General features: G+C 35.8%; 1 protein-coding gene across 1 annotated transcript in view; it reads left to right on the forward strand.

The window, feature by feature from the left end:
- The window catches only part of PTPN4 (protein tyrosine phosphatase, non-receptor type 4 (megakaryocyte)), a 169541-nt gene that overhangs the window by 134936 nt on the left and 8861 nt on the right, over positions 1–25744 (forward strand). The window contains exons 14-23 of the mRNA XM_012644655.1: positions 5901–6060; positions 7075–7158; positions 7252–7308; positions 10894–11050; positions 15086–15252; positions 16272–16362; positions 16621–16682; positions 20469–20615; positions 22377–22505; positions 24674–24822. Of these exons, the coding sequence (XP_012500109.1) occupies positions 5901–6060; positions 7075–7158; positions 7252–7308; positions 10894–11050; positions 15086–15252; positions 16272–16362; positions 16621–16682; positions 20469–20615; positions 22377–22505; positions 24674–24822 (1203 nt within the window). The remainder of the gene's footprint in view (positions 1–5900; positions 6061–7074; positions 7159–7251; positions 7309–10893; positions 11051–15085; positions 15253–16271; positions 16363–16620; positions 16683–20468; positions 20616–22376; positions 22506–24673; positions 24823–25744) is intronic.

Genomic DNA, 25744 nt, shown 5'->3' on the forward strand with positions numbered 1-25744 from the left:
CAGCCTAGCTCACAGCAACCTCAAACTCCTGGGCTCAAGCGATCCTCCTGCCTCAGCCTCCCGAGTAGCTGGAACTACAGGCATGCGCCACCATGGCCGGCTAATTTTTTCTATATATCTTTAGTTGCCCAGATAATTTCTTTCTATTTTTAGTAGAGACGGGGTCTCACTCTTGCTCAGGCTGGTCTGGAACTCCTGAGCTCAAACAATCCGCCTGCCTCGGCCTCCCAGAGTGCTAGGATTACAGGCGTGAGCCACCACGCCTGGCCCTGAATCTATTTTTTAAAGAAAGACATAAGACACACACTTGAATCCTAGCATATGTAAATTATTTTATAGAGTCACAAAGCCCCCAAATCACTTGCTACCTCAAAATACCTATGTTCTGCTTTCCTGACCTAAAGTGGGAAAGCAAGTTCAGTGTAGAGTAGAACTGTGAAGAGTTTTTGCTTCTCTCTTGTCCGAAGAATGTAAAATGTTTGGAGTCTTCACCTTAGGTATATATTTCATAAAGTTTATGTGTTTGTATTCAATTTTGAATCTATAACACTGCATTTGAAATTCAGCCAGTTTTAACCTCAAGAATAATGAGAGAGTTTTAAAAAGATAAGCTTAGTGGTAAACCAATGATAATAACTTGCATTAGCTGGTTACAGTAACTTTTACATAATCTCAGTGTTCTATTCAGGAAAACTCAATGAATTAGGAAAGATATATAATACCCATCTTACAGATGAGAAAGCTACACGTATAACACATGTCCCAGTTTACAGAACAAAAACTCTAAGGCCTTCCCTGCTAGAACCAGCAGGGAAAACTTTGTATGCCAAACAAGAATTTTGCTGATTTTTTGGGGGGGTTATGCAATTTAGAGAAAATTCTTTGCAATTTTTAATCCATAGATTTTAGTTTTTCCATTGGCTAGATGCATTTCAATAGGTAGTGAAATAGATCTTTTTTTTTTTTTTTAAGATTTTTCATGGTTTTTTTAATTGACAGATAAAATCATCTCACAAGTTCTCTATTTCTTAAGTGAGTACAGGAGATTGCTTGTACTGTTTAGAATAAAGTTACTATTTATAGGCAGGGATAAAAATAAATGAGATCATAGTCTACCATTTGCTTCTTTTCTTTAAATGTTTCATAGAAAATTAGACTGGTTTAATTTGTAATTTTATGAGATAAACAATAGCTCTAGAATAATTTTAAAATACCTAACAGATGTTTGTTTTAATAAATCCATTTCAAAAATACTAATATACTCCTAATGTGTAACAAGCAAGCTCTGATATCTTCAAAAATAATAACCACAGTATGTGAATTGGGTAGTTAAAATTTTTTTATTAGGATACAAATTGCTAAAGGCAGCAACAGAGAGCTGCTTTGCCTGCAAAATATGCTGCTTTGACTGCAGTTGTTGAAGCATTCGTGAGAAAATTTAAAATTAACTGGACTGAAATAAATTGGGAAAGTTTTTGCCCACATCTTGATTGTTAGTTCTTATAAATTTTTGCTATGTGACGGCATATTGCTCTGTTATGAACATAATACACTTAACATTTTCATTATTTGTTCTCTGCTTAACATTTTCCAAAATGTCAAAGTTGCCGAGCACAGTTCCTCTCTGTTGAGAAGGCCAAGGCAATAGGATAGCTTGAGCCCAGGAATTCTATGATCACCGCCCCCCCACCAAATAGCCACTGCACCCCAGCCTGGGCAACATAGTGTGACCATGTCTCTTTAAAAAAAATTTTTAAAAATTAAAAAGGTCATGCTGGGCACAGTGCATCATACCCATAATCCTACCACCTTGGAAGGCCAAGGTGGGAGGATCCCTTGAGCCCAAGAGTTCTAGACCAGCCTGAGCAATAGAGGGAAACCCCGTCTCTACAAAGAATAGAAAAATTGTCCAGGCATGATGATGCGCACCTATAGTCCCAGCTACTTGGGAGGCTGAGGTGGGAGGACCACTTAAGCCCAAGAGTTTGAAGTTGCAATGAGCTATGGTGACGCCAATATACCCTAGCCGAGGGGACAAAACAAGACCATCTCAAAAATTAAAAAAAAAAAGATCCAAATTTAAGATAAGCAAGTTATTTGTGATGAAAAACTCCAGTATAAAAGTTGGACCTTTGGCAGGAGTTTTGAGGTTAAGTGAGCTATGATCATGCCACTGCACTGTATCCTTCATGAGCAAGAAAGACCCTGTCTCCAAAAAAAAAAAAAAGTTGTATATTTGAAACACTTTTAGAATTACATTCCCATCTCCTATTTCTCTTAACATCTGAAAGTTAACGTAAGTAGTACCATTAAGTTAGAAATGTTATCAATTAAAGTAAGTATGAATGTATTTAAGCCTTGATCTCCACTAGTCTTTCTGTTCAGTAAAATATAACTAAGTTTTATTAGAATTTAAAATATAGCAGTATTACCATTTATAACCAAAGTGGAGTGATTTAAAGTAGCCATGTTCAGGATATGCTCTGATTAAGTCCTAGGCGTTCTGTTGAGGCCTCAGATACTGGCAGGTAGGAGGGGTGCTTAGCTTTTATCTATTTCATAAGTTGCCTTCTGAGTAGTATTTCATTTGAAGAAAAGATTCCACTGCTACAAGAAGTTTGGAAACCTCTGATTTAGAATAACTTTCCTCCTGCTTTTTGTAGTTCTTTTCTTTGAGGTGCAACTGTGTAACATAATGGTAAGAGTACAAGTTCTGGATTCAAACTAAGTTTAAAATTTGATTCCACCACTTCTAATTAGGTGACCTTCGATGAGTTATTTTATCTCTTTAAGCTTCAGTTTTCTCACCTTTTAAAAACAAGGTGTTAATATCTACTTTATAGGGTTGCCGTGAGCATACGATTATATAGCTTTTTTCAATTAAGCTTTTGGGATATATATATACTGACAGCTTTTAATATATTATTAACAATTTATGTGTCTGCATATTTTTGAAGTACAGGTGTCTGGATGAACACAATAAGGAATTCTCCACATTCTCAACTTTATCCTTAAGTCCCTAATCACAAGCGACTCTACACAGACTTCGTAATCCTGAAGTGTTAAGTCCATTTCCCTGAGCCATTCTTTTCTAGACTATCCCATTCTAGTCCTATCTAATGAGTCCCCTGCAGCTTTGTCCATACCTTGTCAATTCCTTTTGCTTAGTTCTCAAAGCTTTGCTCTTCCTCTGCCCCCCTCAGCTACGGAAAGTGATGACTTCCATCTACAAACTCAGTTTTTTTTTTGTTTTGTTTTTTTTTTTGGAGACAGAGTCTTGCTTTGTTGCCCGGGCTAGAGTGAGTGCCGTGGCGTCAGCCTAGCTCACAGCAAACTCAAACTCCTGGGCTCAAGCGATCCTTCTGCCTCAGCCTCCCGAGTAGCTGGGACTACAGGCATGCGCCACTATGCCCACCTAATTTGTATATACATATTTTTAGTTGTCCAGATCATTTCTTTCTATTTTTTAGTAGAGACGGGGTCTCGCTCTTGCTCAGGCTGATCTCGAACTCCTGACCTTGGGCCATCCACCCGCCTCAGCCTCCCAGAGTGCTAGGATTACAGGCGTGAGCCACCGCGCCCGGCCCTACAAACTCAGTTTTACCTAATTCCCATTCCAGTCTTGACCAAGTCTAGCAATATGTTATGAACCCTACAAATACTAGGCTGCTCTAGGACAAAGAACTAAAAAAAAAAACCAAAGACAGTATGAATCGAAGATATCAAACCATGGGGACTCATATTAGATGGTATATTTTGTGACAGTAAGACTAATTGCGGGTCCCCAAACTGCTGTAACTACAGTATGCTTACCTGCCATCTATCTATGACTAAAGTCTCAATTACTTATATTTGGACGCTAAGGACAGGGACTGAATGCCCAGTGAAAAATAGAATGACACTAGTGATTACAGTTAAATGAGACATGATCTTTCAGGGGTCATTTCTATAGTTCGTTATATATGTAGAGTCAAGTAACTTCTGATTTTTGTAAAGTTTTGGAAATTCTTTATCAACTGCTTTTTAGAAATGTCACATCTGTGAGGTTCTTCCAAGGGATGTCCTTCTTTGTCTTCTCTAATCCCATCTGGTAGGACACGGTGATTGAGGTACATATCTTTATTCTAGTCCATGGAATCATTTCCCTGGACTAGCAACACTTGAACGTATTTATCCTTAGGGGCTTGGGTTCTTGACAGTTGAAAGTACCATAAAAACTACTTACTGTGTTTGGGACCTGGAATTCCTGACCATTTAAAGCAGATCTCAGTGAAGTTTTTGTTGAAAAGGACGGATGTGTGCTCTGGTGCAATCCTTACAGACTTAGCAGAATTTAGAGCATTTGTGCCCTATTAGACAGACATCTAGGTTGGACATTATTGTTTACTTGCTTAGTTAGTGATTATATTTTATACCAGATTATAAAATTTCAGAAAGATTCTATTCTTTCTTGGAAGAAACTTCCCTGGAGGACCATATAATCACACCATGCATTATTAATCCCAACTGACTTCCTTGGCACTAATCATATTTTCAGCTTCACTACCCATATCTACCAGGTATCTAGTAGCCAGCCTCTAGTTAGTTCACACCAACTTCTCTGCTAAGGTGAATATGTATATCCAGGGGTCCCTGTGGAAGTAATCATATCGGTTATCTTGGGCTACATTATGCCATGATAGCAAATAAGCCTAACTTAAAGTGACTTACAATCACAAAGGTTATTTCTTTATTACATTATACGTACATCATGGGTCAACTGTGGCTCTGCTCCACGTTGTCTTTGTTCTGGGACCCAGAATGACAGCAGTCCCTGTTTGAGACACGGCTAGTACCATGGCCAAGGACTAAAAGAAGCCTAATGAATCATAAGCTGTTTCTTTGGGTTTGGGGGTTTTGTTTTTTGTGGATTGGTTGGTTGGTTTGTTCGTTTGTTTGTTTTGAGACAGGATCTCAATCTGTTGCCCAGGCTTGAGTGCTGTGGCATCATTATAGCTCACTGCAACCTCCAGCTTCTGGGCTCAAGCGATCCTTCTCCTCAGCCCCCTGAGTAGGTGGGACTATAGGCACGTGCCACTTCTCCTCAGCCCCCTGAGTAGATGGACTATCTAGCCAATTTTTTTGTAGAGGAAGAGTCTAGCTATGTTGCTCAGGCTGACCTTGAAACTCCTGGCCTCAAGTGATACTCCCACCTTGGCCTCCCATGCTTGTTCTTAAAAGCTAAAATTTCTTCCTCGAAGTTTCCCCTGTAATACCTAGCTCTTTTTAACGATTCTAACAGCCACAAACTGAGGCTTATGCTCTCTAATGTTAATTGATTTTTGCTTTCTCACCTTAAATCATAAACTCTGACCAGTATCTCATCCAGTTTTGTCTCTTCAGTGATGATCTCAGCATTCTTACTCAGATTTCTAATCCTTGTCACATCATTGAGTTCATTACTCTGATGAATTATGATTTATTTCTACATAGATTAGACTAATCTCTTAAATTAATTAGACTGGATCAGGTGTTTTATCCAAAGAATGGCCCAATTCTCAGTTCTGAATTCTCTTTGCCTGCATTATTCCCTGGATACACATGGCTCCACTGAAAACCTTAAAAAAAATTTTTAGAAAGGTGTGTACATTGTTATAGTCGATTAATAAATATCTTAGGGATACCTTTAAAGCGTATTTCATTATATAATTGTTTACATATTTGATAAAATAGGAAATTAGATTTATTACTTTGAAGTTAGGAAAATTTTCATTTAAAAAGTGGCACTTACAAATAGATATGATATTTAAAGCCCGTCTCCTATCATTGTAAATATTTGGGTCACTTGACCCTAACTTTTAAAAAGTAAATTCTATGAGACAACTTCCAAAATATTTATTTTTTTTCTTTTCTTTTCCTAGATCACAGGAGTCTCCTGGAGATGGACAACCTCCAGCTTTGCCACCCAAACAATCTAAGAAAAACAGCTGGAACCAAATTCATTATTCACATTCTCAGCAAGATCTAGAAAATCATATTAATGAAACATTTGATGTTCCATCTTCCCCTGAAAAACTTACTGTAAGTAGCTTCTTCAAATTTCTCACTTTGAATTTTTTAAATTCTAAATGAAATTTCTTTTGTACTGTGGCATTTTTTAGTTGTAAATTGTATTACAGTACTTCCTCTTTTGTAGCATATTCTTTGGTTATGAATTGTGCCATGATGTAACTCAGTATAAATTCTATAATTAGAAGTGATTATAGGGAATGCAGGGAGTATATAAGAGGAACTAATTCAGCTGTGGGGTTAAGGGAAGATTCCCAGCAGAGATCATCTCTGACCTGCATTTTGAAGCATAAATAAGAATTAGCTAGATTCTTTCCTTCAAAGAGCAAGCACACAACATACTAAGTGAAAAAAGCCAGTAACAAATAGCCATATGTTATATGATTCTATATACGTGAACTATCCAGAATCCATAGAAAGGATTAGTTGTTGACTAGGCTTTGAAGAATAGGAGGTGAGGGAATGGGGAGTGACTGCTAATGGCTACAAGATTTCTTTGGAGGTTGATGAAAATATTCTACAATTAGATAGTGGTGATATCTGTACAATTCTGTAACTATAGTAAAAATTATTGAATTATATACTTTAAATGGGTGAAGTGTATGGTATGTGGATTATATCTCTTGTTTTTAAAAAGCACATGTATCAAGCAGAGAAAGTATCATTTGAATTCCTGTAACATTTATGAGTACTTGATATGTGCTTTTATATATATATGTTTATATGAGAACCTGGCCAGGTTGTAGGAATATAGCAATTAATAAAGATAGGCATGGCCCCTGTTCCTCTTGGCATTTATAGTCTAGCATGTGGTGGCAAAAATGCATGAGAGAATATGTCCAATTTGACTAACTGCAAGTTATTAGTCAAAGAAATTTACTTTTCTGAGCTAACAATTTGATTAGAATTATGATTCTTTACATACTATAGATAATATAAGCATACAAAAAGCATGCTTCATGTATACCTGAAGGATAGATTTTAAATGAAGACAACTAAAAGTTATTTATTTTTTGTCTTTTTAAGCCAAATGGTGGCATTCCACATGATAATCTTGTTCTAATCAGAATGAAACCTGATGAAAATGGAAGGTTTGGATTCAATGTAAAGGTAATCTAGAATTTGTGTTGTACTTAGTTTTTAAATCCAGATGTTCTTATTTTGGTAATATTTGACTAATGTTTGACTTGCTATCTTTTTAAGGGAGGATATGATCAGAAGATGCCTGTGATTGTGTCTCGGGTAGCACCAGGAACACCTGTGAGTTATCTAAATGTTTCAAGTAAATTCTGTTTTCCAAGCATATGTACTTATTTTATCATTTTTTATTACTTTAAATAAAGGAATAAATTTATCATTTCTTTTAATTTGTCAAGTATCACATCATTAGCTGAATTTCTTGAATTGTTAGGAAGTTAGTTTTTATTTGTTCCCTGTCAATAAGAGTAAATCCTTGTTTTCATAAAGAAGCTACTTATGACTTTCAGTGCTTCTAAAGTGTTAACAGATTCTATCAAAATAACCCCCTTTAATAAAAAAATGTAAACAGAAGTAGAGTTTTAGGGGCTTTTTAGTTTGCTTGTTTATTTTTTCATTTAGAATAGCTTAAATACATTATATTTGCTTACTTTCAATTTAAGTCATTTATTTTTTTTCTTTGTTCTTACCACTATACAAACATGAAATTTACTTTAAATGGAAATCATACTGTAAGGACAATTTTTTAAACTTTTTATTATGAACATTTTAAACAAAAGTAGAGAAAACATTATATTTACCCATTATATTGAATACCCTATTACTTATCATTTGGCTTCGACAACCGTGAACTTTCTATTGATCATAGGACAAATTCTTAATTGTAGGTACATTATCTTTATTGTTGTTACATGTAGCAAATATTGCTTTCAAATTCCCATTTATGTTGTTGTCTACTCTGTTTAATTTCATTTTTCTTACCTAAATGGTCTCCATAAACCCTTCATCATTTCACTGTCTCTTTGTCCTAGGAAAAGTCTGAGCCAGCAGCCTGAGAGAAAGAGGCCAGCTTTGTTTTTTTCAGTGCTTTTCAAATTTAGTTTGAAAATCACAATCGAGATTGATCAAGGATATCATGATATGTGGTTTTGGTTCTAGTTTTTAAGGACCTTGTTGGTTACAAATAACAGGGTACTCAGTGGAGTACCCTGGCATAAGCATAAACACAAAATAGCTTCCTTAAGCATAAGCATGTCAGGTAGCTATAGAGATGTCGCACAAAACCTAAGGATAGGATTGCAGTCAGACCTCTAGAAGGAACTTTAAAAATCATAGACTCTGCTTTCACCACTGTTTCTTTTTATATGATTATTCCATTCTTCTCATTCAGTGGAAATTAATTTGTACACTGAATCAGCCTTATCTCTCAAGCCTCTCCAGATAAACACTCCAGACTAAATAAAAACAGTGTAATTAGTAGCAACTTCAAGCCAAGTCCTGTGGTATCACCACCACACACACTCAAGTTAGACGGTGACTGATAAATCTCCACTAAATAGAAATTGTATAGCTATCTTCTGCTACTTTAATCCTCAGTTTGTTTGGTAAGAAATGACTACTAATAACTTCCCGATTTATATATTTACCAGCATAGTAACCTATAGTGACTAAACCTCTCAGTCTAAATTATAAACTCCTGGGAAGTAAACGCTTAATAGATCCAACTTGGATCAGATGTCCTCATTTGAAAAGAGTCAGTTGTGGTTGGGGGAAAGGACATACATACATACTTATACATGCATATACATACATACTATGTATAAAATGACTTCCAGAGACATAGTGTGCATATTAAGGATGGAGACAAAGATGGTAGAGATAACCCAAAATTATTTAATGTACCTTTAATGGGAAATATGTATATATTTGGGACTGCAGATAAGGAGAGGAAAGACTGCAGAATTCTCATCTGTCACATAGAAAGTTAACAGATAATAGAAAAGAAAAACAAAAGGGAGATGTTATTTAGAGATACAGAGGTAAGTACAAAAAGATGTTGAAAGAAGTTGCCTCTAGAGACAGGGAGGTAGTAGAGAGAAGCGCAAGAAATGGTTTCTGGCCGGGCGCAGTGGCTCACGCCTGTAATCCTAGCACTCTGGGAGGTCGAGGCAGGAGGCTCACTTGAAGTCAAGAGTTCAAGACCAGCCTGAGCAAGAGCAAGACCCTGTCTCTACTAAAAAAATAGAAAGAAATTAGCTGGACAACTAAAAAATATATAGAAAAAATTAGCCAGGCATGGTGGCGCATGCCTATAGTCCCAGCTACTCAGGAAACTGAGGCAGTAGGATTGCTTGAGCCCAGGAGTTTAAGATTGCTCTGAGATAGGCTGACGCCACGGCACTCTAGCCCCAGCAACAGAGTGAGACTCTGTCTCAATAAAAAAAAAAAAAAAGAAGAAGAAATCATACAGCGATCCTGATCAGTGGAAAAATTTATGGTTGTTCCCATGACCTTTAAATTTTTTATCAAAACATTGAACTCTCTCTGTTTCTTATAAAGGTAAAAAAAAATGAAAAATAGTAAAACTAATACTGATTTAGTATCCTATAATTCAAAATGTTGAGCATTAACATGTTTTATTTCCTTGTGAAAACTTATCACAAGTAGTTTGAACAGTGCTTGCTAACTTCTTGTCATTTTTGTAACAGTACAAAGTAAGCATCTTTTCTTGCCTTGGCAAGTTGTCATAATCCTCTCTTAATTTGGATCCACTTCCAACTTTTTGTCCTTTGAACTTTCAGCATTGTGAAATATCTCCGAGAGTTCCTTTGGCTACATATGTAGAGTCTGTCAAACAGCAGTATCATCAACATTTCCATGGTTACCTATTTCTTCTATAGCTCAGTTTCACTTCTAGCATTAATCACCTTTCATTTATTTGCTATACTTTCATCTTTTTCTGGTCAATTCCTTCTCTAGATTGCTTATTTTTATATATGAGTTTATCACTGGGAGACAAAGAGGCAGTACAACTACATGCTTTGCTGTCTGTGCATAAACTGAAAAACAAATGTGCATCATCAAATCAACAATAGACTTTGAAAGAACTGATGTGATTGGTCACTGATATGATGAGTTTCTATCATTTATGTAATGATTTTTCTACTGAAGACAGCAACAAAATTTGTACTTTATGCAATTATTCACAGTTAATGCATTGTGGTAACTAAAATTTCAACCACATTGTTGGGGGAGGCTAATGTTATTAACTGCCATGTGACTTGTAATTAACTCACACTGGTTTTGAGCCTCGGGCCTTGTGAAGCATATGTAACTAACATGTCTCTTTACCTTGAGCCACTTGAACTATTTTTTAAGTTGCATATAACTCACGCACAGAAAACAATAAAAAATAACAAATTTTTCATTAAATTAAAAAGGATCATTTTGTTTTCGAAGTTTTTTTCTATTTTCATAATAAAACACATGGCCCCGGGGAAAAATTTTTTTTTCTAGTGTGGCAATGTTTTAAGTAACCCATGGTAACTGAAATTTGTGTGTATCTAGGCAGTGCAAAGCAAGGGCTGCCTGTGTGTATGTACCTTGAAATTATCAATCTTCTCCATATGTCTAGGCACATAATAGGTCATCAAGAAAGAAATTGTTGAATGAAGAAGGGGGGAAAAAATAGAATCCTCATGGGATAGCTATGTTGCTACATTTTTAAAAAATAAATGAATAAATGGATAGATGCTTTTTTACATGCAGTTTAGTTCTTCTGTTCTAGTGTGTATAAAAATAAATTCACGTGCTTTACTTTCAGAGAGTTGCATCCAAATTTGAAATCTTATGTGCATTACGTTACAGGCTGACCTCTGTGTCCCTCGATTGAACGAAGGGGACCAAGTTGTACTGATCAATGGTCGGGACATTGCAGAACATACCCATGATCAGGTTGTCCTGTTTATTAAAGCTAGTTGTGAAAGACATTCTGGGGAACTCATGCTTCTAGTTCGACCCAATGGTAAGTACTCTATGTAGTATTAGATATTTGTCATAATCCATTACAATTTATTACTGGACACATCAACCAGAGTGCTAACTTAAGACATGAGTCGTGTCAGTTTCCTGCTCATAGCACAATGGCTTCCATTCACACTTGTAATAAAATCCAATTTCATGGCCGCCTTTCCTCCCACTTAGCCTTGTTCACTCTCTCTATTGTATACTGGCTTTCTCGCTGTTCCTCAGATGTTCCAATCTGATTTTTGTCCTTCCTGTTCCCTCTGCCAAATACACTCTTATTAATTTCATATGACTTACACCCTCAGTTCATTCAAGTCTCTGCTCAGATGTTATCTTCAGAATCTTTTTCTCTCCGGACTACCATTAGTAAAATGGCCTCCCTTTTCCCCCAGTTGCCCTAGTAGCAGTAGTAAGTACTCAAATACTTTTGGAATGAATGAGTAAATTTGAACTCTGTTCCACCTTCAGAAAACTCCATAACAAGCTATAGTTAGAACAATTGTTTAAAAATCCTGTCTATGTTGGCCAGGCATGGTGGCTCAAGCCTATAATCCTAACACTTTGGGAGGCCAAGGCAGGAGGACCACTTGAGGGCAGGAGTTTGAAACCAGCCTGATCAAGAGTGAGACCCCTGTCTCTATTAAAAATAGAAAAAATTAGCTGGCCAACTAAAAATAGAAATAAAACATTAGCCAGGTGTTGTGGCGCATGCCTGTAGTCCAGCTACTTGGGAGGCTGAGGCAGAAGGATCACTTGAGCCCAGGAGTTTGAGGTTGTTGTGAGCTATGATGATGCCACGGCACTCTAGCCTAGGCAACAGAGCGAGACTCTGTCTCAAAAAAAAATCCTTTCTGTGTTTTTAGTAAAGATGTCTACCTGCCTAATCATTTCATCTCCCACTTTGGACAGCTGACTTGTTAATTCATAGTCATAGAGTCCCAGGTTTTGGAGAAACTTTAAACACCATAAGCTTTGGCTCCTTTGCTAATTTCATGATTTTCCTCTTCAACAACCTCAAGAACATCCTACTGATGTAGAGCACTCAGTGGCTCCTGAAGCAGTTCATTCCATCTTTGGATAACTTGAACTATAAATTGAACTAAAAGTCCATCTTCTTTCAGTTGTGTTGTTCTTAATTCTATCACTTTGTGCTATGTAGAGTAAGTTTAAACCCTCTTCCTTCAGTTTTTTGACAACAGCTAATTTTACCAGGAACTTCCCTCTACTTCTCCAGTTTATTTAGCAGTCCCAGAGCCTTCAGCCAGTATTCATATGGCATTGTTTCAAGTTCCCTCAATGCTTTATCAATCTCCTCTAAGAAGAAAGTTGTATGTGCCTGTCTCCCAGAATTAGACATATTCTTGAAGTTTTTTTCAGAGTAGTTTACCATTGATCATAGTTTTAGCCGTAGAATAATTATCATTTAATACCATGTTACTGCTTGTTGAATATGTAACACAGGAAAGTAAAATGTAATTAGAATTCTACCTATTGCCACCGCACCTAACCCTGCAAAATTTTTCAAGAAAGTTTTTATTTGGGGCCGGGCGCGGTGGCTCACGCCTGTAATCCTAGCTCTCTGGGAGGCCGAGGCGGGCGGATTGTTTGAGCTCAGGAGTTTGAGACCAGCCTGAGCAAGAGCGAGACCCCGTCTCTACTAAAAATAGAAAGAAATTAATTGGACAACTAAAAATATATAGAAAAAATTAGCCGGGCATGGTGGCGCATGCCTGTAATCCCAGCTACTTGGGAGGGTGAGGCAGGAGGATCGCTTGAGCCCAGGAGTTTGAGGTTGCTGTGAGCTACTCACTCTAGCCCGGGCAAAAGAGTGAGACTCTGTCTCAAAGAAAAAAAAAAAAAAAAGAAAGTCTTTGTTTGTTTTTAAAGGCTGCAGTGATGGCTCACACCTATAATCTCAGCACTTAGGGAGGCTAAGGAGGGAGGATTGCTTCAGGCCATGATTCTGAGACCAGCCTAGGCAACATAGTGAGACCTGTCTTTACAAATAATGTTTAAAAATTAGCCAGGCATGATGTCATGTGCCTGTAGCCGTAGCTACTGAAGAGGAATTCTAGGTTGCAGTGAGCTGTGGTCGTGCCACTGTACTCAAGCCTAAGCAACAAATCAAGACCCTGTCTCTTTAAAAACAAACAAACAAAAACTCTTCTTGTTCACAAATAAGCATTTTCATTGATCTCCATTCATGGTCTAGAATTGGCTTTCTAGGAAGATTAATAGGACTTCAACAGAACATTCTATTTTTACTTTTCAAGGAGCTTGTTCATTTAGACCTGATACTTAGGTAATCATTACTAGTCATTTTCTGTCACATAAAACTGTTTAGATTTTATTCCAGGAATAATATTATTTCAATTTTATTCTGTTTTCTCTTGATAATAGATCCTAAAGAACTTAATAATAACAGCTAATAGTTATTAAAAGCTTTCTGTGCACCTAGGGTCTTTTGTATACTCTCATTTAATTCTCAGAGCCATCCAATGAGATGAATTATCCTCATTTTAGAGTTGAAGACACTATGGCACGAAGACACTCAGTTACCTGATTAGAGATTCATGACTGATTCAGAGCCAGAATATGAATAAAAGTTCATACGAAGGCAAAGGCATGGCCTTTGACCAATTTGAAATTGCCTCATTTATACTTTAAACTAGGAGAGGTACCTACCTAGGGCCTATTTCTTACAAAAGATCTTTCTAACATTGTTTTATAGTCAAAATCTGGACCAGGACCTCTGTCTGCTTTCATTGTGGGTCTCTCATGTCCATTCTTTTTTTAAACAATTAATCCTAGCATGTCATGTCCATTCTTATTTAAGATAACATATAATCAGGCTAGACACAATGGCTCACACCTATAATCCCAACACTTTGGGAGGCTGAGGTGAGAGGATGGCTTTAGCCCACGTGTTTGAGACCAGCCTGGGCAACATAGCAAGACCTCATCTCTACAAAAAAAGAAAAATTTAATTAAAAAAATACTTAATCAAAATTTAAAATTATGTTTGCCAAGAATATACTTTTGTTTTTCTGATCTTTTGCCCTTTAATTCTTATTTCATCAGCCAAATGCAGTCACACCTCTTTGTCTTTTCATTCTTCATTTCAGAGATTTATTTTTCTCAAAAATGTTACATATTTGAGGGCCTCCTGGACAAGATGACAAGAAGTCTCTAGCTTTGCTCCATATTTTAGAAGGCCCTGCTCTGGCTCTTCTTCAGCGCTGTAACCTAGCCTCCCTTTCCAGACCACCTTCTTCAATCCTCATTTCTCTGTTCAAATAGCCTTCAGCCCACTTCCTAGGCATTTGTGGGCATTTTCCACAGGTCCCTTCTCCCGAGGGTGGATCACATGGTATGTGTACCCTAGGCCAGTAAGGTGGCTAAGAGGCAGGAGTTGGCAGAGAGGGAGGTGTAGAAGGAGCTTACATCTGAGCTGAGATATTTACATGTATGTTTATAGGCTCCCATATTAAAGACCAGAGCTGAGAGTGGGAAAAGAAGTAGGGTAAGCTACAATCCTAGGGCCTAGGGTATGACTTTCTTGATATTACCATGACCATGAATTCTGGCCTAGAAGTCTACTGGAAATCTGGCCTCCCAGGTTGTTTTGTAGATGTGTTAAGTAAAAAGGATAGAGCCATGTTTTGTTTAGCACTGTATTCAATTTTTTGGTAACTTATCATATTTAGACATGTGTTATATAGGCCTCAATTGCCCTAGGCCCCACAAAGTAAGGGAAGATATTTTCAGAGCTGCTTCTTAGCAGCTCCTCTTTTTCTTGATGTCTTTTCAAGTTATAGACATTTTCAGCTATGGCCAAGAACCCTTCTTGCCTCAAAGGTATAGGAAAGCCTGTCAACTCCACAGCTATTCTCTCTCCCTACATAGTAGCACCAGACTCAGACCTGGTGTAATTCTTCGTAAATGAATTATTTTTCTGATACAAAGAATATAACTGGTAAATTCCTATCATGTATTCATTAAGATCTCTATGTATGTTTTTGTTTTGTTTAAGCTGTATATGATGTAGTGGAAGAAAAGCTAGAAAACGAGCCAGACTTCCAGTACATTCCTGAGAAAGCCCCACTAGATAGTGTCCATCAGGATGACCATTCCCTGCGGGAGTCAATGATCCAGCTAGCTGAGGGGCTTATCACTGGAACAGTCCTGACACAATTTGATGTAAGTAATATCATTGTATATAAAAAGCATTTGCCTGTATTTTCTGATTAGTTTCATGGTTTCTTAACTGCCTAATCTATCCATTATAATTTATATGCTAAAATGGTATTCTGAGAAATGTTTGACATGAAAAGGGTTCTAAAATGCAAAGTTTTAAAAATTGCTCCCAAAATACTACTTATGGTTATATAGGTAGATGTCTGTTTTAAAAAGAGGGATAAGGAAATTTTACACATAAGTCAGCAAACTAAATTTCTTTCATAATTAAATAGCTGTTTTTATTAAAGGCAGTAGATGAGTATAGGCTATTACAGACTTTAAAATCCTGAGTTAAAGGAAAATAACTTTTATTTGTATTTAAAGTTTATACCTTGTCATATTTAATCTTTCTTTAATTTTTGTCAGTGCAGTCTTGAAAACTGGAGAAAACAAAACTCTCAAATCATTGGAAGAACAAGAATGCTTCTTGAGCATTTAGAATCCATATTTTGACCAATGAGCATAGAGTGGATTTTGAAATACTCTATTTAGACTGTATTAACTTGTTTAATTTAATAAAACTGAATGATTTTTAATCTGTTTTTAAGAATCACCATCGTTAATATTTGGTTCTCTGAACTATATGTTATAGATAAGTGTAACCACAAAACAGTTAGTTTATGGGTTGGCTTTTCTTTTAAAAAGTTTTTATTTCTTATACTGTATAAATACTACTAAACTAAATGGAAGCTCAATGTTTTCTGCAGATTTGCTATTCAAAACTTGAGGTACTTCTGCTGTAACCAAATTGTTTTCACTTGTTTTTCCATTTCTCAAAATATGATATATAATTCATGTCAGAAACTACATAACTCAGCTTTGCACATATGGTTCATTACTAGCCTAAAGTACATTATTATGTAGACTGTGTATTCTAAGGAAAAAACTTGTTTCTGTTAGTATAAAAACAAGTCTGAAAAACAAAACAGAAATTGTTGATGATGGCTTATTGAACTTGTACTTTTTTTTTTTTTTTTTAGCAACTTTATCGGAAAAAACCTGGAATGACAATGTCTTGTGCCAAATTACCTCAGAACATTTCCAAAAATAGATACAGAGATATTTCGCCTTGTAAGTATATATGGTCTCTGTAAAGTTTAATCTTTTTCTTTTTTTTTTTTTTCCGAGACAGAGTCTCACTCTGTTGCCTGGGCTAGAGTGCGGTGGCATCAGCCTAGCTCACAGCAACCTCAAACTTCTGGGCTCAAGCGAGCCTCCTGCCTCAGCCTCCCAGAGTGTTAGGATTACAGGCATGAGCCACCACGCCCAGCCAAGTTTAATCTTTTTAACATAATTTTATTAACACATTGTTTCTCTTAAATTTTTCAGATGATGCTACACGGGTCATTTTAAAAGGTAATGAAGACTACATCAATGCAAACTATATAAATGTAAGTTTATTTTATTATACCTTTGCCATTTGGAATAATAGGGGCCATTATAAACTTTGAAATACATTTCTTTTTGTTACAGGCCTAAGCTTGATAGAATATTAAAACTTCCAGACATTGAAAAATATTATCAAAATAATACTAAAGAAAGTAGGTTGGTACTGGCAAATCACTATACAGATAAAGTAGTGGAATGGAATAGTCCAGTTCAGAAATAGACTGAAATAAATACTAGAATTTTGTTTATGGTAGAATTGGCCTTTAAAAACACTAGAGATAAAATAGACTATCCAGTGAATAGGTGGTTAGGTTAACTGTCTCGAATATATCATTGTAATGAGGGATCCCCCCACCCAATTTGGGAGGGAAATAGGATAACTATTTTTTTTCCTTAACGTTGTAATATAGAAAATTTCAAATGTATAAAATTAGAGCAAAAATGTAAAATGAATCTTCATGTATACATCACTCAGTTTCAGTGACCAGTCTTACTTAACCTATATCCCCACACATCCAGATTGTTTTGAAGTGGATTCGTACGTTATATAATTCGTCTGTACTTCACCTGCTCACTCTTGATGCCAACATATATTCCAAATATATCAAAATATACATTTTAAAAATGAATCATGGAAGTACTTGAAGGAAATATGTGAGAATTGTTTAAAATCTCAGAACAGGGAAGGTTTCTCTAAGCTTAGAAACATGTCTAATTTATAAAGAAGAGATTGATGAATTTGGCAATGCAAAATTTTTAGTTTTTGGTATGCTTAAAAAGTACTAAAATCAAACGGCAAACTGAATTTTTAAAATACTGGAAAAGGCTTACTTCAATATACAAAAAGCTCTATAAATGAATGAGAAAAAGGCAGTCCAATGAAAATAATGGACTGCAAAGACAATTCATAGAAAAAGAGGGAGGGGATGGGTAAATTCACACCTAACATATAAAATGCACACTGTCTGGGGGATCGGCACACTTATAACTTCAGTTCAAATGGTACAAAAGCAAGTTATGCAACCAAAAAGTTCATTCTCCCATAGCATTCTGAATTAAAAATAAAATAAAATAATTCATAAAAAAGGAAATGCAAATGACATTTTAAATTTTATGGCCATTTTAAAATCTATACAGAAGTACAGAAAACAGCTCCATATAACTGTTACCCAACTGTAAGAGCTAACAACAAATGGCCAATCTTGTTTCATCTAAGTACTACCCTCCCCCAGTTATTTTTTAAGTCCAAATATATCATTTGTTTGTAAATAAAGTTAAAGTCTTTTTTAGCGCTGAATTAGAGACTATTGAAACATTGCCTCGGAGAAATATAGGGCTAGGTTCCTACAAGCCATCTACTCGCAACATTTTTGTCAGCTGATCAATATATAACCTTGCTTATGTTTAAAGTCACCATGTTTAATATATATTGTTGATGCATTAACACTGAACTCACAGCCTACAGCACTGTAAAGCACTCCTGAAGGAAACTTATCTGATATACATATTTTCTCCATGAGGTATATCATACCTTTCATATCATACCTATCATATCATATTCTTGCACGTGGGAACATTAGACAGCACTTCAACACTCCACTTAGGGGCCATTTTAAATAGCAAAATCACGAAGAAAAAGCACAAAAATGCAAAAAATGTGGCACTACACAGAATGCAAAAAGGGCATTTATTTACAGTATGGGAGCTGAAACAAAAAGACACAGAGTTGCCTTGTTCTTTCTCAGCTGCCAACATGCATGTTTTCAGGTGACTCAAATTTTGCAATACTCTGTGCGTGTCTACAAATGACCAAGAAAGCCCTGCAACTGTTTGGGGGTCATGAATAAATTTTAGCAAATAGTCAAATTTGTAAACCTATGACTGAGAAATAAGCTGCTTTGGAATTTACCTCTGATAACTTTTTTTTTTTTTCTTTTTTTAGCAAAACCACAATACTATTATAACACTCAGAAAAATAACAGTGTCAAACACGGTTAAATGAAAAATACACTCAATTAATGACAAAGAAAAGTGCAAGTTAAAACTGCAAGAAATTACTGTTTCACCTATGAGATTGAAAGATCAAGAAATTTGATAGTACTACATACAGTTCCACATCCTTTATGTGAAACCATGGATCAAATATACTTTGGGATTCAGAATTTTTAGAATTTTGAAAGGTTATTCAGTGCTTATAACATATACTATAATACGTAGCTATGGAACAAGTACCCTGTAATCAATATGTTGATATGCAATGGCGAACTATAGATATTCCCACTAAGTGGAACTAATGAAGCATATAAATAGTCTTAGGTCAGTTGAGGTCAGATTGTGCTGTCAAATGAGCCCAGGTTGGTCAAGTTTACAAAAGATAAAAACAAAACAAAACCTTGAATTTCAGAGCTTGAGATTGAGTTTCAGAATTGTGGATAAGGAATTATGGGTCTATTAGTGAGAGTATATGGGAGAATAAGCACTCCTCATACATTATGGGTGGAAGAATAAATTGGTGGAATCTCTTTGGAGAGCAATTTGGCACTGTCAAAATTTTAAGTGCACATATACTGTGATCCAGCATTCTCATTTCTTCTATTGCCCATACAGATATAGTTCTACATTTGTACAAAAATGTTGTTTACAAAAGTATTCAGTTTAGCTTTGTTGCTGGTAGCAAGTAGATTAGACTTAAATGTGTGTTCAATATTTTGTTATATTTATACAGTAGAGCCCTTAAAAAGAATAAAATTTTATATACTAATCTGACATCTCAAAGATAAAGTGAAAAAAAGAAATAAGATGCATAATAGCATTATAGTATGCTACCACTTTTTTAAAACAGTTTTATGAAAAATGGAAAAATAGTTTTGCATGTATATTTGTGTGTTGTGTGTAGAATATCTCTGAAAGAGAGGCCAGGCATGGTGGCTCACACTTGTAATCCTAGCACTTTGGGAGGGCAAGGCGGGAGGATTGCTTGAGCTCAGGAGTTTGAGACCAGCCTGAGCAAGAGCAAGACCCCGTCTCTACTAAAAATAGAAAAATTAGCCGAGTGTTGAGTCCGAGCTACTTGGGAGGCTGAGGCAGATCACTTGAGCCCAGGAGTTTGAGGTTCCAGTAAGCTATGATAATGCCACTGCACTGTAGCCCAGGCAACAGAGTGAGGCACTGTCTCCAAAAAAAAAAAAAAAAAAAAAAAAAAAGAAACCAGAAGAAACAGTTGCCCTCCTGGGCATAAACTAGAGGCTGGTATGGGACAAGGGACTTCTTTCTTTCTTTACCCTTTGTTTGCCTTGTGCATATATCACCTTTTTCTAAAATTTAGTCTCATTCTGAAAATTATGAATTTAAAATATTATTCTAATATCCTTTAAAATTATTTTATATATAAAGTCCAAGCTAAAACAAATGGCAGAATTTTTTTTCCTCACAAATTTTACCAAGAAGCTATTTACTGATAAATATTTTTTATTTCTTTACCATGTCTCACCCTCTGAGACAGAGTTCTCTGTAATGCCGCTCTAAAAACCATAAGAGTATTTGGGAAATAGTTAAATTCCTGTTTCCACTAATTGAAAGATAAATATATATTAACTACTGAACATTGCCAAGAGATTTCTTCTACAGATGAAATAAGAAATTGTTGATAAAGATTTTTTTTTACTGACTAGTTTATTGAGATAGTTGTATTCAATTCAACAACCAGTTAGTAGATAATTTTCATATTCCTGATGATAGCAAAAAGTAATAAAACAAAAGATTTTATTTTTATGTTCTTTTCTTTTTAGATGGAAATTCCTTCTTCCAGCATTATAAATCAGTACATTGCTTGTCAAGGGCCGTTACCACACACTTGTACAGATTTTTGGCAGATGACTTGGGAACAGGGTTCCTCCATGGTTGTAATGTTGACCACACAAGTTGAACGTGGCAGAGTAAGTCATAGTTGAATCTTTCTTTTTGTTGTTATTGTTGTCATAGTTGAATATTACACATTCCTTGGGCTTTTTCTCAAATTCTCTTGCATATATATAGTCAGAATATTCACATTAATTTAATATTTTGGCCAGGCGTGGTGGCTCACACCTGTAATCCTAGCACTCTGGGAGGCCGAGGTGGGAGGATGACTTGAGGTTAGGAGTTTCAGACCAGCCTCAGCAAGAGCAAGACCCCGTCTCCACTAAAAATAGAAAAAATTAACCGGCCATCTAAAAATATAAAAAATTAGTAAGGTGTGGTGGCCCATGCCTATAGTCCCAGCTAATCGGGAGACTGTAGCAGGTGGATCACTTGAGCCCAGGGGTTGGTGGTGCTGTGAATAAGCTGACGCCATGGTACTCTAGCCTGGGCAACAGAGCCAGACTCTGTCTCAAAAAAAAACCAATAATAATAATAATCTTTTCAACCTTTAAGCTTTTTGTGGTTTCATGATTTAAATCATCACGATTAAGTGCTTAAAACTGGGACTAACACATTGGCATGTTAGCCGTTATTATTGTCATTGTTATTATTTAAAGGGATTAATGTATATCTGATAAGGAGCTTTTATCTAGAGTATATAAAGAACTCTTAGAACTCAACAATAAAATGAGAAATAACCTAATTAAGGATTCAAATAGACAGTTCTCTAAAGAAGATATACAAATGGCTAATAAGCACGTGAAAAGATGTTCAATATCATAAGTCATCAGGGGACTGCAAATCAAAACTGTAATGAGATGCCACTTCATATCTGGTAGGATGGCTAAAATAAAAAGAACAGATAATAACAAATGTTGAGGATATGTTGAAAAAACATTACACTGCTGGTAGATTTGTAAAATAGTGTATCCACTTTGGAAGACAATCTGACAGTTCCTTAAAAGATTAAACATAGAGTTACTATAAGTCAGCAATTTCATTCCTAGATATACCTAAGAGAGTTGAAAACATGTCCACACAAAAATTTATACATATCATTCATAGCAGCATTATTCATAATACCCAAAAAGTGGAAACAAGCCAAATTTACCAAATAAAGTGTGGTATATTCATACAGTTGAATATTTGACAGTAAAAAGGAACGAAGTATACTGATACATGCTACAACATGGATGAACCTGTAAAACAATATGCTAAGTGAAAGAAGTCAAAAAGATCACATATTGTATGATTCCATTTATATGAACTGTCCAGAATAGGCAAGTCTGTAGGGACAGAAAGTAGATTAGTGGTTGCCTAGGTCCAGGATTGGGGGAGGGAGATGATATGGGAGAGAATGCACAGTGACTACTAATGGGTATAGGTACTTTATGAGTGTAGTGAGGATCTTCTAAAAGTGATTGTGGTGATGGTTGCACAGCTCTGTAACCATGTTAAAACGAGTGTACACTTTAAGTGGGTGAATTGTATGGTATATCAAGTATGTGTCATTAAAGCTGTTAAAAAATCTCAGAAATTTAATCAGGATATTCGCAGTCTCAAAATGTAGCCAAACAGATTACTCATTATTACAAAGAGAAAAGAGTGACAAAGAAAAAATGTTATTGATTGGCAGAGCCAAGTGAAGGGTATATGAGATTTTGTTAAATTATTCTTGCAACTTTTCTTGAAGTTTGAAAGTTATTAAAAATTTAAACATCTTAAAAATTGAGGAACTTAAATCCATATACATAGTTTAGTTTATTTACTTATTTATTTAATTCTATTGACATCAGGTTAAATGTCACCAATATTGGCCAGAACCCACAGGAAGTTCATCCTATGGATGCTACCAAGTCACCTGCCACTCGGAAGAAGGAAACACTGCCTATATCTTCAGGAAGATGACACTATTTAACCAAGAGGTAGGGAAACAGGATATCCATTCATTAGAATTATTGTGTTCAAGGTAAAAACTCTGAAAACTCAAAATGTTTTTAGTCTGAATACTAGTTACCAGGAAATATAAAAATTTCTGAACTCTTTTTCCTGCTCTAATGGGATACTCTGAAATTTTATGAAGAGTATTCTCCTATAATAAATGTACTTCTAATTTCTATAGCTGAATATGAATGGTCAGTGAAAAAGGAGTCTAGTAAATAATACTTATTACTGTTACTACTTTGCCTACTCATAACAAGTATACCAGGGGTGTGTTTGGTTATAAAAAAATTCTTACTCCCAAAAATACCATTGAAATATTTGGGTATTTCTGTGGATGTGGAAAACTTATTGAAAGCTGTCTCATTATTTCCTTTTTTTAAAAGAGGTAGAGGAGAGCAATTTCATAGTCCCCTCAGAATTAAGGAGGAAAAGGTCATAGGCAATGCCTTCTTAGAGCAGACAGATTGTAGTTTTCTAATTGCCAGCTCTTAGTTCTGCCTGGGTCATTCCCCTTGGCTTCTAAATCCAAAACCAGAAATGGAAACTGATTAATAAATGATGGCTTAGTACCCCAATTGAAAGATGTGTGTAGAGAGCATCATGCTGCCAGTCCTGTTAGGCTGCTAGAGACAGTGCACCCTACTTTCACTGCCTGCAGCTAGATACTCCCCTCCCAGCCACCTTTGGTGTTGAAGGTGACTGAAAGAAGAGAAAAGCAAACGGCACAAGCTATTAATATGAAGGCCCAGGCCTATCCCATCAACGGTAAAGCCTTTGAAAATGGGAACTCCACCCTCACCCCGAGAGTATGATTGAAGGAAACCAGTGCAACAGAGCTTTATTAACCAAAAGGAAAGGAGCCAGAAGTTGTGTTAATTTATAGAAAAGGCATCTGTCATTGAATGAAGCTAAAGTTACAAGAAATACAAAATATAAATTTCAAAATCTTACAGGCTAGATATTTCCTCAGAATGAATTAAGGGTTTGGGGGCATATACTATATAGCTAATGATCTAATGTAGCAGGTCAAGCCAATAGTTCATTTTCCCAAATAGTTAATGAAAGGTAAGCTGTGTGTGTTTATATCTATCAGCATAGTTTCTCCATTGTACTCCACCTATAGATTTTCCAAAGCAGTTTTCTATACCATGGTGGCTGTTCTTTACAGAGCCCGAGTGCCTTGAAGTACATATACTAAGACACATACTAGTTTCTAAAGTTTGAACGACACGTAATTGGGAAAATAAATTTGCTACCACAAATAAATATAAATAAATATAAGATAAATATACATGGATGAATTGACCAACAAAGAGACACTACACCAAGTCTTACCTTTTACTTTCATGGTCTTTTCTGGAAGCTCCCTTTAATGCAAATGACAATAACCAGATTCTGTAGTGTTGAGTGACTGTAGCAACCAATTAATTATTGAACATATAGTGCCAAGTAGTTAATTGGGTGATTTACTGGTTCTCTCATGGAATCTTTTTAGTATGAGGCAGTCCTTTGAGGTGTGGATGTTATTTCATTTTTCAGTTGAAGGAAACGAGGCTCTGGAATATTAAATGCCATAACTGGCAGGGTCAAGTTTTGAACCAAGATGTATCTAAACCCAATGCTCTTACCCTTTATAATATACCAACTATTGGCTCCCAAAAGAATTAATTCCTGATTTTACTTCGTGTTTTTATGGTCTCCAGTATGTAATCTACATTTATCTTGAAATTTTATTTTTCTAATTTCCATAATTTTATCTGGATTTTATCAGGATTAGTCCAAGTTGATTCACAAAAAATGTTTTTCACCCTATCATTTTTGTTCACCCAACAATTCTTTAGTTTTCTTTAAGCATTTTTTCTGGATTTAATTTGTTTCTGCCTGATTACTTTACAAATATAGAAATTGATTTATAAAAGGAATAGTGATGCAGGTAGCCAATGGATACTTACATGGATACAACTGTTTCTATAAAATGGTTTTTTTTCCTATTCATTGAAATTTTGTGTTTTAGTGAGTTTATATATTAGTATTTTGGGGGGAAGAGGAGTGGTTGGTTTACTTTCCTTCTAAAACTAAAATGACATGAATATTTATATTTTAAAGATAATTCTTAAGTCAAAGTACATAATTTTTCATTTGTACTTAGAAAAATGAGAGTCGTCAAGTCACTCAGATCCAGTACATAGCCTGGCCTGACCATGGAGTCCCTGATGATTCAAGTGACTTTCTAGATTTTGTTTGTCATGTACGAAATAAGAGGGCCGGCAAGGAAGAACCTGTTGTTGTTCATTGCAGGTATACTGTCTCCTGTCTTTTATGAATATGTAACTGACTATGTCATTTTAAAAAGGGAGTATGTATTTTATTTTGTCCTTATATTGTTAATTGTCACTATGATAATTAGAATGCAAAGCTATGCTCTGATGATAGAAGACAAAGGGTATGTTCTAACATATGATTGGCAGTAACTTTATCATGAGGTAAAAATAATACCCATTGCCCTGATTCTTGAAGATCATCCTTTTCGTATTTTAATGTCTTTGAAATTTATCTTACAATTTATGGTAATTTAGATTTGATGAAATACAATATTGTAGGCTTAGTCCTACAGTCCTATAGCCTTCTGCTATAACAAAATATTTGAATCTAGGTAATTTATAAAGAACAGAAATTTATTTTTCACAGTTCTAGAGGCTAGGAAATCCAAGATTCAAATTCAATGTATGAATTTTGGGGGACACATTCAGGTCATAGCATAGGCATTAGGTTGCACCCTAGGTTTAGATTCCCTCCCTCCCGCCAAGGTACTCCTTCCTTGGCTGTGGCCCCTCTTAGGACATTCATTGAGTACTCCCACTTCTCTAGGAATGATCCTACCAAGTGTTATTATAGGATGTGCCACTTCCAAGACCTCTAGTTGAACAGTGGCAGTCTACCCTTCCTTTCAGATCCAGATCTGCTTCTGCCCTCAAAGGACCAAGTATAATAACTCCAACCTTCACTGCCACTGACCCAGAGATTAGGAGATAGTAATTATTTCCTCCCTATTTTTACCACCTTTGTTAAGTGATTTATTCAGAGGATAAGTGATTTATTCAAAGGATATATCGAGATACCTTTTTATCCTCAAACTTTCTAATGCATTTTAGGAGTAGGCTTTCGGCCGGGCGCGGTGGCTCACGCCTGTAATCCTAGCTCTCTGGGAGGCCGAGGCGGG

This window comes from Propithecus coquereli, unplaced genomic scaffold (assembly GCF_000956105.1).
Source record: "Propithecus coquereli isolate 6110/MARCELLA unplaced genomic scaffold, Pcoq_1.0 Scaffold217, whole genome shotgun sequence".
Taxonomy (NCBI): domain Eukaryota; kingdom Metazoa; phylum Chordata; class Mammalia; order Primates; family Indriidae; genus Propithecus; species Propithecus coquereli.